Source organism: Syzygium oleosum, unplaced genomic scaffold, assembly GCF_021117445.2.
Source record: "Syzygium oleosum isolate NSW1041296 unplaced genomic scaffold, Sole_v2.1 Sole_v2.04, whole genome shotgun sequence".
Classification (NCBI taxonomy): Eukaryota; Viridiplantae; Streptophyta; class Magnoliopsida; order Myrtales; family Myrtaceae; genus Syzygium; species Syzygium oleosum.
Window position 1 is genome coordinate 8,320,908 of NW_026607488.1, and position 16,484 is coordinate 8,337,391.

The 16,484-nt window shown below is 38.3% G+C and overlaps 2 protein-coding genes across 4 annotated transcripts in view; both read left to right on the forward strand.

Moving 5' to 3' along the window:
* The first annotated feature begins 424 nt into the window (after positions 1–424).
* The window catches only part of LOC115679425 (disease resistance protein L6-like), a 56,768-nt gene continuing 40,708 nt past the window's right edge, over positions 425–16,484 (forward strand). The window contains exons 1-3 of one of the 3 annotated variants that reach the window (XM_056310878.1): positions 425–633; positions 703–823; positions 917–983. The gene's annotated coding sequence lies outside the window, so the exon portion shown is untranslated. Of the gene's footprint in view, positions 824–916; positions 984–16,484 lie in introns of all 3 variants that reach the window. The other 2 variants (XM_056310875.1, XM_056310877.1) reach the window with 2 other exon arrangements.
* On the forward strand, positions 3,246–8,732 carry LOC115665892 (disease resistance protein RPV1-like). The gene is made up of 4 exons (XM_056310367.1): positions 3,246–3,745; positions 4,684–5,809; positions 6,583–6,864; positions 6,942–8,732. Exons 1-4 carry the CDS (start codon positions 3,246–3,248, stop codon positions 8,730–8,732), a joined length of 3,699 nt encoding a protein of 1,232 aa, XP_056166342.1.

Consider the following 16,484-nt stretch of genomic DNA (forward strand, 5'->3'; position numbering starts at 1 on the left):
TTATCTTAGAAAGTAATATCTTGAAATAGAGATATATAGTATTTTTTTTCCTTTAAAATCTTATTCGAAATGTAACCTATGTATAACGTATTTTACATAATCAAATTTAGATGAATGAAATGTTTTCTTCATCTTAAATATGAAAACATCATTAAATGCATCGAACTTTTGTGGAATCATGCATTCACGGACACTGCGATAATTCTTTTATGGGCAGATGGAGTCCTCACTCATTGAATTGAACAATGTGGGAACGGAAGCGCCGTCCCTAAATTCAAGAAAAGAACACCATCATCAGTCTTGCTATACCCGATCAAGTGTGTCTTACTGACTGAATTGTCAGACTCCACTTCCACGAAGGCTCATCTCCCCGTGTTCTCTCTCCTCTATTCTTTCATAAAGATTCAAGAACTACTGGCCTTCGAGCAATAAAGCACTACTGGCCTTCAAGCAGTGCAAGGGCTTCCGCGTGAAGGGTCGATTGAGCCCGAATCAGACAAGCGAATCCTCCCGTGAGCTTCCCTGAGGCGTCTCGGCACACACCGGCGACCGCACACGACATAGAGCCAGCAACGAAGGCCGCGTCCGCATTAAGCTTAAGAGCTCCTTTCTCCGGCGGCGTCCAGATCGCAGGTGAGATCCCTTCTCGTTCTTGTTTTTTTCTTTCGATTCGCGCGGCAAGTTTTGATATCTTCGTGCAAGGCTATCGCTTCATTATCAGTCGCTTGCGGGTCCGGTGATTTGCCTCTAAAAATCGCACTTTTTCTCGCCTTCCACCGGAACCAGAGTGCTTCGGAAACGAGCTCGAGACACGGCAAGGCTAGTAATCCACTCTTGTAGCTGATCTACGCTTGTGAGACCTTGATCTTCAATTCGGATTTGTAAATTGTGGTCTGACCAAACTTTGGTTGTCCAGGGACAAAGGAGAAAGAGGTGTTCTGGTGTTTGGGGGGGCGTCTTACACACTGGGCACAGTGGGTCAGGTAAGTTTCTTCGCTTGAACAAGTTTTCCTTTGTAGGCAAGGCATTTTGGCAAAGTTGCTAGAGGAATAGTTTGATTTTGGGTAGGGTGTTCATGTTCCACCCTTTAGAGCATAGGCCTCGTGGTATTTGGTGCGAGGACGCGGCTTGTTGATTGGCTGGGCTGCCTGCTTCTTTTCTGAGATGATTGTACCCGCTTTTAACTGAGTAATTCCCTGATTTGGCTGCTGTCCATACTAGTCTATCTTTCTCTTCCACAAATGGGATGGGGATGGCCAAGATTTCCTCCACAATACTGTCTTCAAACAAGCTATAAGGGCTTTGTTTTTCGCCTGGTCTCTATCAATCAGTTCATACACTAATTGGGGATCATCTTGGTTTGATGGACTTGCAATTGTGCCCAATCTTTTCCACTTGTCTTCACGAATTCTAATCGATTTTCCATTCCTTACTGACCATTGAACTGAGCCAGCTAATGCATCTCTTCCGATCAGCAAGTTGTGCCACCCCCAGGACAATCTTTGTCCTTTCCTCTCATGCCAAAAATCAGTGTCGGGGAAGTAGAGCCCTTTCAGTATTTGGCACCAAAGCGTCGAAAGTAATTAGGTCAGCATTTGCTCAGCATTGCCCTATTAAATGTCATTAGGTCATGAAAACCCATACCTCCACGGTCCTTCCTCTTTTTCATTACCTCCTAGCACTTCCAGTGTATACTGGCCTTGGAATCATTGTTTTTCCACCAGAATGAGGCAATCTTTTGTTCAATGGCTCTACAAAGGGAAAGCGGTATCTTGAAGATTGACATGGCATGTTGCGGGAGTGCCTTGACAACCGTTTTCAATAGGATCTCCATTCTAGCCTTTGACATTATCTTTTCCTTCCACCCTTCAAGTTTCATAATTACCCTGGCCAATATCCAAGCGAACATTTGTTTTATTGATATGCCCTAATCCAAAGGGATACCCAAGTATTTCCCTGTTTTGTCTATTTCTGGGACTCTCAATTCCTGCGCCATATTCCTACGAAGATTCTGGGGGCAGCCTGAGCTAAAGAAAACACCTGACTTGTTTAAATTGATTGCCTGGCCCATGGCAAAACAGTATTGATTGAGAATGTTAGCCAGGTTTTGGCATTCTATAACTTTCCCTTTCGGGAGAAAGATAGAATCGTCCACAAACAACAAGTGGGAGAGACTTGGGCCATGTCAATTAGCTTTATTCCTTTTACTCTACCATCTTCAACTGCTTTTAGTAAGGAGAGGACATTAGCCACAAGTATAAAAAGATAAGGTGAGAGAGGGTCGCCTTGTCGGATTCCACGTGTCGGGTTGAAAGAAGGCAAAGGCTCCCCATTGAACTTCACACTAAATAAGATAGTAGTGACACATTGCATGATCCACGAGACCCATTTTCTACGGAAACCCATTTTTAGCATACAAGCTTCCAGTAAGTCCTGCTCAATCCTGTCGTAGGCTTTTTGCATATCTAATTTCAGCACTGCTTGGAATTTTTTCTTCCTTTTGCTGATTCGTAGTTGGTTTAATACCTCTTGAACTATTAGGATATTATCCTGAATTTGCCTTCCACTAACAAAGGCACTCTGTTATGCTTCAATCAATTGAGGTAGCCACGTTCTTAACCGGTTACCCTGCACCTTTGAAATGATCTTGTACGTGAAGTTGCAAAGGCTGATGGGTCGGTATTGTTAATTAGAACTTGACGTGAAATCAATTGATATAATTTTGGGTCTGTTTGTTTGATGGAAATTAGTGGAATTGTTTTCATGAAAGATGAGTCATTTTCTTATGTTTGATCGTGTTGAAAATCACTTGAAAGAAATTGTGGTGTTTAACAAAAAATGAAATTGATTGGAGAATCCATTACAAATTGCCTTTAAAACGACAGTGCAGTCATGTTTAGAACCAATTCACAAACTTCGAGCTCAAATAAGTATTGTACTTATTGTTCCCGGTGCGAATAATAAACGAGACGAGTTTATGAAATCAGATTTGAACTTGTCCTGTTGTGGCCTGGGGGAAAGTTTTGAGTTTAGTAAATTGGATCGTGAGGTGGAATCAATTGAAATTATTAATCAGAATGGTTTATAAAATAATATTTTATTGCAGGAAATTTCCTTAGCCCCTCCCACGATTCTTTGGCTCGTCCATAAATACCTCCAGATTTGCATGCATTAGACACTACTCTCTTACATCTCTCTCCTCATTATTCAACTCGACCACTACCCTTTAGCTCCCGAAGATTGCGATGAGGGAATATTCGGATGGAACAGTGGCGTCGACTAGTAGAGGCGATGTTGAGTCGTCGCTGGGGGCTGAATACGAGGTGTTCTTGAGTTTTAGAGGGCCTGACACTCGCCAGAATTTTGCCGATTGCCTCTATCACGCCATGGATGGAGCTGGCATTCGCGTTTTCAGAGACGATGAAGAGATCAGAAAAGGCGAAGATATCGGAGGCGAACTGAAGCGTGCGATCGAGAGCTCCTCAATCTGTATTCCCATCTTCTCTAGAAACTACGCTGTCAGTGCGTGGTGTCTTCGTGAGCTTGCATACATGGTGTATTGCAAAGCGATGATTCTGCCGGTCTTCTTTGACGTGGAACCCAGAGATGTCAAGCTTAAAACTAAGCTGTACCATGATGCTCTGCAGAAGCACGAGGAGAAGTATGGCTGCGAGGTCGTGCAGATATGGAAGAAGGCTCTGGAGAAGGTCCCTGATATGAGCGGATGGGATCTCAAAGATACCGGGTAAGGTTTGGGCTTTTATTTTTTTCTTTGATTAGATATTTAATTGATATAACTATAAATAATAAGAAATATTTTCGTCCTTGCATTAAAAGATACAACTACCCATTGTTCTCTTTTTCATCAAATTGTCACTCAATCTCCACATATTTTATAACTACTCACTACACATCCACTCAATTAAATCAATTCCTTTCAAAACTAGATGAGTTTTCTGACCAATTAAATCAATTCCTTTCAAAACTAGATGAATTCTCTATTTAGACATGACAAATCCAATCTGAATTCATTATTCAATTTGCATCATTTAGATTGAATAAAAATACCTTTTTATTAACTTCTAAAATAATTTTATGTAGATTTGATTTAATAAAACAATTGTTCTAGCTATTACTATTTTACTCCATGCAAAACTAGTAAACCGAGCACACACTTTGTATGAGCAATAAAAAATGAATAAACAAATCCTTTGCATATATATTTAAAGGAAGAAAATCCGTAGGTTTCGATTTTTACAATTTATGGATGAGGGAGCATCTTTTTCAAAGTTTAAGATTTCATTCTTGTCTTACCAATTTACATCTTTGACCATGGTATAAAATACACAATTGCAATTCGTTTTAAGAAAATTGACTGGATTTTGGTTGATTTTTCTGAAAAAAGGAGTATGGATTGAAAGTATACGTGAGATTACTTTGTATATAATATAAATTAATATACTTTTTTGAGGAGGGTGGCAATTCACTTATGGTTGATTTTTTTCCTATATATCTACAGAGTATATATGCAAAATATTTTTGGGAGGGGGATGGTCGCCCCCGCTTCCTCCCCCACCCCTCCTCTATGGTTTGGTTTATGTTTAATTCATAATATTTCAGAGCTCAATTGTTTAATATTCTATTTGGATGTTTCTTACTAGACCCTTTTATCAAATATGACAGTTACGGCAAACTCATTAAAATAATCGTTGCTGAAGTTTCGATCAAGCTGAATAAAAGAGACAAAAAGCTGCCGGATCATTTAGTTGGAATTGAGGATTGTGTTAAAGATGTCATGCGCCTAATAGACGAAGGTTCACTTGATGTACGTTATCTGGTAATCCATGGAATGGGGGGCATCGGTAAGACGACTCTTGCCAAAGTTGTCTTTAACCAAATTTCGAGTCGATTTCATGGGTGTAGCTTTCTTTTGAATGTTCGAGAAGCTTCAAGGGGCGGCAATGTCGTTCAATTGCAAAAACAATTATTGTCTGAAATTCTCAACATCAAACAAGTGGAGATTTCTGACTGTGATGCAGGGATTAATCAAATTGAAAGGAGATTCCGCAACAAGAAAGTCCTCATCGTTCTCGATGACCTAGATAAGCATGAACAATTCTCAACACTTGCAGAAAAGCGTGATTGGTTTGGTCTAGGGAGCAGAATTATTATTACGACGAGGGACACTAACTTTTTGCCAATTGAAGAGGAGAACCGAGAAAATAATGTCCAGACGCATTTCAAAGAGTTTTCAATCTATCAAATGAGAGAATTGTCCCATCGCCATGCTCTTCAGCTTTTCAGTAAGCATGCATTCAAAATGGATTCTCCTCCACATGATTATGATCATATTTCTCATGATATTATTTACAAAGCCGGGGGACTTCCTTTGGCTCTCGAGGTCATCGGCTCCTCTCTTTGTGGCAAAAGTAAACCACTTTGGAAAGCCACGTTGAAGAAATTAGATTTAGTTCCCAATCAAGATGTCAGTCACAAATTAATGATTAGCTTTGATATGCTAGAGGATGAACAGAAAGAAATTTTTCTTGATATTGCATGTTGCTTTATTGGTGAAGAAAGAATCCATCCACATTATATGTGGAAAGCATTGGATTTTTCCCCCAAAATTGAGATCCCTGTCCTTTCTCGTATGTCTTTGATAAAGGTTGATGGTAATGACAAACTGTCGATGCATGACCTGCTAAGAGACCTTGGAAGAGAAATTGTTCGAAAAGAACACAAATTTCTGGAGGAGCGTAGTAGACTATGGTCTCCCAAGGATGCGTTGAACGTAGTGCAGCATAGAAAGGTACATTTTATTCATAGCTACCGTCTTTTCGATCATGGAAACATCAGCTCAAAGCTTAGAGTATATTCCTGGATGTGTTCTTTTGTCTGTGTTGTGCATCGCATAAAACTAAATTTGTCAATTTTGAGTGAAATGAAAGTAATATCATAACTCATATCTGTTGGTTGTTGGTCTGATACTACTCGTTGGTTTTTGGTCCGATACCAATGTTGGATTGCGGAAGCATGATTTTGATGTCACTATTTAGTTTGTGGTTTAATGTGCTAGTTTGTTTGTGTGCGGGATATATTCGGGAGAGGATGACAAGAGAACAAGGTAAGAAAACTCCAAGGGTATAGCCATTGGGATAAGAAAAAAACATAGTTTCATTATTTCAACAAATTAGTTATACTGCTCCCCATACAATTGCATGAATGATTCTAAGCTCTATTTACAGAGCAATTCCACTGACTTTCATAGGAAAAATCTCTGCCGAGTTGTGCTGAGACATTTTTTTCGTTTAAAATTTTTCTAGACACAACCATATGTGGACTTGTATCGAAGATATTTTGTTGCCTTTGCAGAGAAGGAGAGGTCTAGATGCTTCTTGAAAATGGATCACTGATTTTAACAATATCTAGCAATAGATATTAATTGCTTACATTTACAACCCCAAAGTAGAAGCAAACAGAATAATTTACTTACAGAACTAGTCTATGATATTTTTACTCGCGGAATGCTTCGCTCTTTTTCTTTACCGTAGAAAGTTCACTTATAACTTTTCATGTTGTCAGGGAACATATAAAATCACAGCACTCAAACTAACTGGACTTTCAAAAGAGCACATATTTACAAGGGAAGAGTTTTCAAGTCTGCATCACTTAAGGTTGTTGGAATTAGAGGGGGGCAACTTGACAGGAGACTTTAAGAATCTTCTCTCGAGTTTAAAATGGCTCTCTTGGCATCGTTGCCCTTCAGACTTGCAGGCAGTCAATCTATGCTTAGGGAACTTAGTTGTGCTCAAGCTTTCTGACAGCAAAATTCCTGAGAATTGGAATGGATGGGGCCCATGCTTGGTATGGTTTCGTATCCCATGTATACATTTGTCGCCATTTCCCTCGCCTTACTTTTCTAATTCTAATTTGTTTCATAGGCAAATCATGACTTGAAAGTTCTACATCTCATGAGATGCCATCTGTCGACGACTCCCGACTTCTCAACATGCTTGAATTTGAGGATATTGGTTTTTGTTGAACATTATCCAGAGTTGACACAAATCGATAGCTCTATCGATAAGCTAGAGCGCCTAAAGCGCTTGGAAATAATTGCAGCCAGAGTGCAGCCGACAACGTTGTCTGGAAGCCCCCGTTTTGACCTGTGCGCAATACCTCCTACAATATGCCGTTTGAAGAAACTGTCGAGTCTAAAGCTTGAGGGGCAGTGTATCCGAGAGCTTCATCCATCTATTGGAGAGATGGCGGGCTTGAAGTGCTTGTCTTTAGAGCATTGTTATCGGCTTAGAAAGGTTCCAAACTCCATTGGGAAATTGAGTTCATTGCTTGAATTGAATTTGTTCAACACAAGAATCAGAGAGTTACCTGATTCTATTGCAAATCTCAAAAGGTTGGAGAAAATGGACCTGGGACACACTCGGATGAGGGAGCTACCAAACTCCATTGGAAGACTAGAATCGTTGCTTGACTTAGACTTGCAGCGTACTGATATTATAGCACTGCCTGCTTCCATTGGATCTCTTAAAAGCCTTAGGCGCTTAATTGCGATTAAGAGTAAGATAAGAAAGTTACCTGATTCTATTGGAGATCTCAAAAGGTTGGAGAGAATGGACCTGGGAAAAACTCAAATAAGGGAGCTACCAAACTCCATTGGAAGACTAGAATCATTGCTCTGCTTAGGCTTGTGTTATACAAAAATTACAGAATTGCCTGCTTCCATTGGATATCTTAAAAGGCTGAATTCATTAAGTACGCATGGGACAAAGATAAGAGAGCTACCTAAGGCCATATGGACTTTGGAGAATCTTGACAGGTTGGTATACCATGGTTATGATTCTAGAAATATAGATATCACATGGCCTCCTAAGCTTTCGAAAGTACACATATATTGTGATGATCCTCAATCTCTCCCACGGCCTCCTTTAGGTCTTCGTCATTTGGTATTAGACGATGTCAAGTTACCGATAGAACAACCCTTTCTCTCTGATTTGAGATGTTTGCCTCATTTAACACTCTCCAGATGGGGATTGAGAGAGATCGAGTTCAAACAGTTAGAGAACCTCCTTGAATTAAGTGTTGGGAAATGTAAATCGCTGGTGAGGTTATCAGGTCTATCAAGCTTAAGGAAGCTCGAAGTACTGAGTATCTTTTCGTGCTCACAGCTAATCGAGATTCGAGATTTGGGAGAAATGGAATCGCTGAAGAGATTAGATATTGTTGAATGCACCTCCATAGAAAGGTTACCCGATCTATCAAAACTACATGGGTTGTTGAGCTTGTATGTAAGTCGCTGTGAATCACTGCAAGGTTTGCCTGATTTACCAAAATCGCTGGGATCATTAAAAATTTACAATTTGAGCTCTATAGAAAGGTTACCTGATCTATCAAAACTACATGGGTTGTGGAGATTGTATGTAAGACACTGTGAATCACTGCAAGGTTTGCCTGATTTTCCAAATTCACTGGTGATATTATTTATTGGAGAATGGAGCTCCATAGAAAGGTTACCCGATCTATCAAAACTACATGGGTTGCTTTCATTGGCACTCTCTCACTGTAAAGCACTGCAAGGTTTGCTTGCTGTTCCAAACACATGTGGTCTCCATGTTCATGCATGCCCACTGTTAGGCGAGCATAGTGACCCTTCCTATGGATGCGGATTGTGTGACATTCCGGGCCAACGTTCAAGGAGACCAGCCAGGTATTGCTGACACGTGGCACTCTTTCCCATTTCGTTCGTACTTTGCCTTTATTTCTTCATTTTTTTTGTCTTTTCCCTTCCCATGTCTCCTTCCGAACATTCAGCCAACTTTTTTTTTGTAGTTCTTCCTGTTCACTCTTGATGCACATCCCGCACTTTTCAGTCTTTCCCGTTTCTGTATTTCATTGTCTAATCTTATCTAAGTTTAATTCGATAAATCTGTGATGGTGCGGACTCATAGTGCTTTATGACAAGTTGACATCGACACTCTCTCCACCTAACACATGGCGATTTTCCTTCTATTTTTTTTCTTTCTTAGGATGACTTAATTGTGATTAACAAATGAAGAAATGCCACGAATTGTTTAACGAAAAAATAAATCAAACTTCATCATAGTAGTATTAAATGAGTAGACAAAACCTTGTCTCCACCAGGTGACAAAATTAGAGGAAAATCGTAACAAAAGAAAGCTGCACCAAAAAAAAAAAATCATTAAAGCATATCAAGTCAAAGGTAAGAGAAGATCGAACTAAAGCAGAGGATTTTCAAAACTGACGTAGCATGGTCATAGCAAACTGGGCGTTGAAGCTAAAAGAGGTTAAACTCAAATTATCTAACGAACAAAAAGTGACCTCATAATTAAATATTCTATTAGGATAGATATTCTTGGGTACAAAAAGAGGGATAAAGGCACGAATAGATCTCGAATTTTTGTAAAATGTTCAATTGAGTCTGTGAACTATTTCTTTTTGGGGGGCCAATTGAGTTCTTGAACTTCAATTTCTAGGTTCGCCAGTGACTATTGTGAAAGAAAGAAAAGGAATAATCGCAATTTAGTCAAATTAAATGGGCGCCTTAAGAAGTCCGAACACTCGACGCTTTGATTACATAGCCGCTCCGGCATGGCGTGACATCGTATTTCAATCCAATGGCGCTCATTAGAATTTCGTTAGATGCCACGAACGAGACGTCGCGGTTTCGAAGGTGTAGCAAAGTAGCACCTTCACTGGAGCCCCCACGCAGATGTGCTCTCTCTTTCTATCTCACGTACTTCCTAATTTTGTGCGAACGGTATAAAATTTCTCGAATATTAATTTTCAGATGAGCATAAAGTTTTGTCATCCTATGCCAGTGAGGATTATTTGATGTTCTTTGCCCGGAGAAAAAAAAGCAAACGAGAGCAAGATTGCTGTTCTTTCTTTACGTAAAAAATAAGAGGACGGTATAAGCTTGTTGTTGGTGACCATATCTGGATTAACGTGATAAAAGGCCGCTAAACCACCGTTAAATGCCACGATGACATCCTGTTTGGCCGTTCAAATGAGAAGAATGAAATAAGTATAATCTGAGAATTCTAGAGAAAGAAAGTTTGAAATGAAGCTGCGAATGAGATCCAACCTTCTCCGTCAACCCGGCGCGTGCCATCAGTGACCTCTTGGCTGAAGCGAAACTAGAGGTGCAGAAAGAGCTGGGGTCGAAGAATCGTGGAGAATATGGTCGAGGAGGTTTGACGATGGACTTGTCGAATCCAGATCTGTTGTGGCCATGGAGGGCAATGGTGGCCATTTTTGCTTCCATGGCTGCTTTATATTTAGACAAAAGAACTTTGTTCTTAAAACTCCGAACTTGAGCGTCGTGGGCTTTGCTCTGAAAGTGCCAAAACAAAGAAGCAGCCAAAACGAACAAGAGTAAAAGTAAAAGAACAAATTTGATTTAAGAATTCCAGACCCTCTTTTTTTTTTCTCAAAGCATGAAGACACTTGCATGGCCGAGCACGTGGTGGTGAGGTGCTAGCTCGAAGATGCATCGACAAAGAATGATATAGGAGTTTGTGGGCTAGGTGGGCCTGGCTCGGTCCCAAACGGACCGGGCAGGATCTAATAAACGTAGGCCCACGAATATGCTTTTGGCAGGCCCTTATGGATTAGGTCATATATGGGCAGGCCCGTGTGCCGCCGGGCCCATTTCTAAGTCTACTGCCGATACTTCTGATTTCTCGAGTAATATGGTTGTTTAAGATTAAGCTTACTTGATATGAAAATATTTTCTATTGATGAATTGCGTTTACGAGTTCATGATCTTTATCCTTAATAAATAAATTTACCGAAATAACTGGTTCTCGGCAATTTCTATTTGTTCTTAACAAATACTGGAGTTCATGGTAAATACAAGTTGTTCTTGACGAGTGGAGAGAGAGGGAAAACCTCAGAGACGAGGATGAGTTTTTTTTTTTTTTTTTTTTTTTCGGTCTGTCTTACTCTAACTCTAAACTCACTCTCAGACTTTTACCCTGCTTCTTACAAGGCGTGAGAGTCGAAACCCTCATTTAAAACTACACATCCCCACCTTTAGCTTTTCTGAGGAGGTGGGGAATCGAACTCTCCATTTTCCCCTTTCCAAGTAGGAAGGGTGGCCATTGGGGGACGAGGACGAGTTGAGGGACCAAGAAAACAACAATGAAAGGGGAGGGTTTGCGAATCAGAGTCTTGCCTAAACCTGTCACCAAGTACACTAGTGTATCTTGTGATACCTTAATGGCCATCTCCAATGCCTCTACCTGATAACTCTTTTCTTTCTCTTTTCTTCTTTTTTACAATCATCGACGCCCAAAAAAAAAATCAGCCCAAATTACCAAATTGAAAATGGGTTAACTAGAAAGGGACAGTCTTGGTAGAATTGGGTGATCATGCGAGACTGTACATCCGGGAAAGGGAATAAGATCGGCAGAGAGCTGCACATTGGCCTGTACGTCCATGGGACCAAAATTTCTAAGTCGTTCACGACTGACCTCGTGAAGTAACAACGGCGATGCTTTTTTTGCCATCCTTTGCCAGTGAGGATTATTTAATTTTCTTTACCCGGAGAAAAAAAAATTCCTTAAAAAAAAACAAACAAACAAACAAACAAGAGAAAGGTTGCTGTTCTTTCTTTACGTGAAAAATAAGAGCACGATATAAGATTGTCGCGGTAACCAGATCTGGATTAACGTGATCAAAGGCCGTTAAATCACCCATTAAATGCCACGATGACATCCTATTTGGCCGTCCAAATTAGAAGAATAAGATAACTATTTGCTGAAAATTCTTAACAAGAAAGCTTGAAATGGAAGGAAGAAAAGAAAGACAAATCAAACAAGAGCTGTTGCAATGGGGTGGGCATTTTTGCTTCCGTTGCTGCTTTAATTGAGACAAAGAACCTTTAAATTATTAGAAAGTTTTATCTTGAAGAAAAAAGTATTTGATAGTTTTCCTTTAAATTATTACTCGAAATCTAACCTATATATAGCATACTTTACTTAAGTAAATAGCAAATACTACATGAATGAAATGCTTTCTTTATCTTACATTAGAAAAGATCATTACATGCATTGGATCTTTGTGGAATCATACATTCAGGCACCCCACGGGCAATTTCATATGGACAGATGGAGTCCTCACTTATTGAATAGAAAAGAATGTAAAATGGAAGCGCCATCCCTTGAACTTAGAAATTGGGCATGTCCTAGCAAGCACCTGAACACGATGCATCATGGCGTAGATTTATTCGTTAAAAGAGCGTGAAAATTTCCCAAAATACTTGCTTTATACTTTCCTGTTGTTCTATCGATCAATTTATGTAATTGTTCATCTTGCATTCAGTGGCGGTGAATACAGATGCCACGAAAACAATGACAATTGCATTTGAGATGACGATGACAACATCAGTCGATACTAACTTGCACGGTGTGCGCTCTCGTTATTAGATCATACATGATTGAAAACTGGTCGAGATTAAACTCCAGTTAAGCTTATGAAATTAAAAGGAGTTTTTAAGTATTGTTTTTCCCATGTTTCAAAGTGTTATTGTTATAAAGATAAAACGGGATATTTCCAAAACTATGCACGCAATTATTAGATGGGGCACACTACACGTTGTGCTTTGAAAACACGTAAAAATCTTAGATATCACTTGGTGAAAAAATTGCTGAGGTTTGAATTGATGCATTATGATTTCAAAAGGGAAAAATGTAATGTATTTTGTGTCCATTCCTTTTCATTCAAAAAAAGGGTGGGAAGGGAAGACCAGCGTGCACGATTCCTCTTTTAGTATTATTATAAGAGTTTCGTACTTGTTACGGTATGTTTGATTTGAGTCACAACTATTATATATCACCTGCAATCTGAAAGTCCAAGGTTGGCAAGATCTTTCAACAATCTCACCAAAATGTTAGAAACCAAACAATTTCTCCGCACGAATTATACCACAATTAGGTCACGAAATTTCTCAAGACTGAGTCCCCAGTTTGGTCCTCCACCTCTTGTTTTCCTTAGTGAATGTCAAAGAAGAAATGTTTTTTGGTCAAGATGTTAAAGAAGAATTTAATTGGTCACTTATGTTTGATTTCTTTTTTCCGTTGATTTATTCTTATTTTTTCCATTTTGTAATTGTCACTTGTGAGTGAGTGCTTGTTGTAAGTTATTTCCAAGGAATCCACTGTTGTGAATATAAATGGCTTCGAATCAAAAGAGCAATCAAGTCGGACTTTGAGGCGTGATATCACTTTCCTTAAGGATTTATTTGCCCCACAATTGTTGCTAATGGTCACCGGCAAAAATCCTCCAGGATACAACAAAGTCTCAAAATGAGAATACTAGATAGCAATTCTAATATTTTTCCAGGGTCTCTCTAGGAAACAATTGAAAAATGATGGCTGTAGTTTTCGAAAGAAGACTTGAAAAATTGATTTCGTTCTTTCTTTCTTGCCAAAAACTGACATATATAGAAATCGGTCTTAAAGAACATAGACAACTCTTCACGAAAAGTTGCAAAGCTAACAAAGATATTCCTTCGGAAGAAGTTGAAAACTGAATAGATGCAACCCTTCGGAAAAGATTGAAAAATGAACAAGTATAATCTCCAAAAGTTGTCTTGAAAAGACATATGTAAAATTCGGAATAAAATAAATAAATATATAATTCCGAATTTTCATAATTTTGAAAATTATTTAATAAACAAAAAACAAAATAAAATAAAAAATAAAGGGATTAGTGCTAATTAAACCGCGGCCGTACAAGCGTGCTAAGTGCGCCTAATAATCGCGCCAAAATCGCACACCCGCACGCGTGTATTGTGTGGACTAGCACACACCCCATTGTCTTCATTCTAAGGAGCAAGAAGATATTCACAATTATAAAGTGGCCCACTTTCTTAAAACTTTCCTATGTGAGACAAAGGAAAGAGCATTATTTTGTTTGTTTTACAAACAAACATCCAACATCCACATCATGCAGACTCCTTTCCTAATACGAATTATATATTTATGCTTATGATGACGTCCCCACCGTTTCCAAATTTCACTCTCGGCATGCTCTCTTGTTATTAGATCGTACACAGTTAAAAATCTCTCGAGGAAAAAGCTTCATTCAAACCTATGAAATTAGATAGAGTTTGATGTTTTTTTTTTCCATCTTTCAAGTGTTATTGTTATAAAGAGAAAAAATCGCGAAATTCGCAACACTATGCATGCGGTTGTTAGATAGGGTGCAATAGATGTCGTGATTAAAAAACACATAAAATTCTTTTATATCACTTAGTGAAAAAATAGCTGAAAAAAGAAATGATGCATCATGATTCCCAAAAGGACAAGTTAAATTCGTTTTAGAGTATTATGAAAAGAAGTATTATTTTAACAGCAATCAGAAATATAGCATGTGAATTTTGTCGATCATGGAGTAGACAACTTCATTTTGGAGAGCAATTTCAAAATAAGCCTTTACCTAAACAGATAAAAAAAACCCAAAGTATAATTTTTTCTTCAATCACATAAAGTTATGAGAAAAATTGAACTCTACTTTTCAATAAAATCTCATAATCAAGTTTGTCACTCAACTTTCAAGAAACTTATGTGTTTTATTCCTTGATTATTGTCATAACAAGGTTTAATTTTGTCAAAAACTAAACAGACATGATTTTGCGAATGAGTAAATGTGGGAGATTAGGACTCAATTGCAAATTTTCCAAAAAGACTCAGGAATCACTTGACTAAATAGAATGTCTAAGACTCAATCAGCAAACAACCGAAATGGTTAGAGCTCCTATAATACATATTTCGAGTACCTTTATCGTTTTTTTGACACTTTAAAATAAAAAAAAATTTAAGTTCTCAGTTACATAATAGACAAACATGTCATTCTATTAGGGATTATATTTGGATAATTTAGCAAATAATCTTATGCAAGTTAATAGCATGTGATTTTTATTGAGATGGAAATGGATTGTCATGGGCGAGAAAAATAATACTTTGAAAAGAGAAAAAAAAGGAACTTTTTAATTACCTGCTCTGAGCATTACCATAAAAGTTCCACACCCGTTATGAATGTTCTGTTCGAGCTCTTTGTCTAATGAGAAAATTTTGAAAAAAATGTATTCAGTATTTTTCCCTTAAAGTTTTATTCGAACTGTCCTATATATAACATAAGTTCCTTAAATTAAATAGAATGTAATAAATGAATGAAATGCTTTCTTTATCTTAAATTTGAAAAGATGGATTACACACATCGATCGTGAAATCATACATTTTTCTACATCACAGGCAATTTATGATCCAGTCATCGAATGGAACATGTGAATGGAAGTGCCGTCCCTTGAACTTATCCAATCGAGATTAATTTTTTTATATTCTGTATTTGTCGCTAATGATTGGGTCCTTGTCGTAAGTTTGTTTTCAAGGAATACACCTTGCACAGACTCTTTATTTTCTCTTAATACGAATTATATGTCAATGCCTATGATGAATGTCCCCCCCATTTCCAAATTTTTTTGTTGCATGGTATGCGCTCTCGTTATTAGTGTGAGATTTTATGGGATCATTATCAAGTATTCTAAAAGCTTAAGTTCTTAGATGAAAGCGTTATTTAATATTTAATTATTCTAACAATTAGATCGTACACAACACTATGAAATTGGATAGAGTTTTAGGTATTCTTTTCCATTTTTTAAGTGTTATTGCTCTAAAGAGAGAAATGGAGAAATTACCAATGCTATGCACATGGTTATTAGACGGGACGCAGTAGATGTCGTGCTTCAAAAATGCATAAATTTCGGATAATCACATAGTGAAAGAATAGCTGAGGACTGAAATGATGCATTATGATTCCAAAAAAGACAAATTAAATCTATTTTGCAACCGATCCTTTTCTTTCATAAAAAGAGTGGCGAGAAGCGACAAGCACTAGCAATCCATATTGGCTGATATCATAAGAGTTTTACACTTATTATGGAATATTTAATTCGAGACACAACTGCTCCCCACAACCAGCAACCCTATGATTTGAGGTTGGTGGCGTCATCGCGACAGCCAAACCAAAATGTTACCAACTAAAAAAACTTTCAAAACAAGTTGCGCTGTGTTAGGTTATACAACACCCAATGAGTGCAGAGTGAGGTTGAAGTTGAAGTTTAAGACTGAGTCCCAAGTTTGATGCGCACCTTCCACCTTCCATTTTTATTTACTGCACCGGCCAACCGCCATTTTTATGTGATTGGGTGCTTGTTGTAAGTTATTTTCAAGAAATCCACATCATTCAGAGTCCTTATTCTTTCTAAATGCGTATTATATGTCTATGCTTACGATGACGTCCCCACCATTTCCATAATTCTCTCTCAAGGAAAGAGGAAAATGGGACCTGGTAATCAACTGTAACAGTCTGAATTTTCGATCCTTTTCCCGGGATTTAAGAAATGAATTTGACCAATGCACTATAGTGAGGTCTCACCCGGAAAT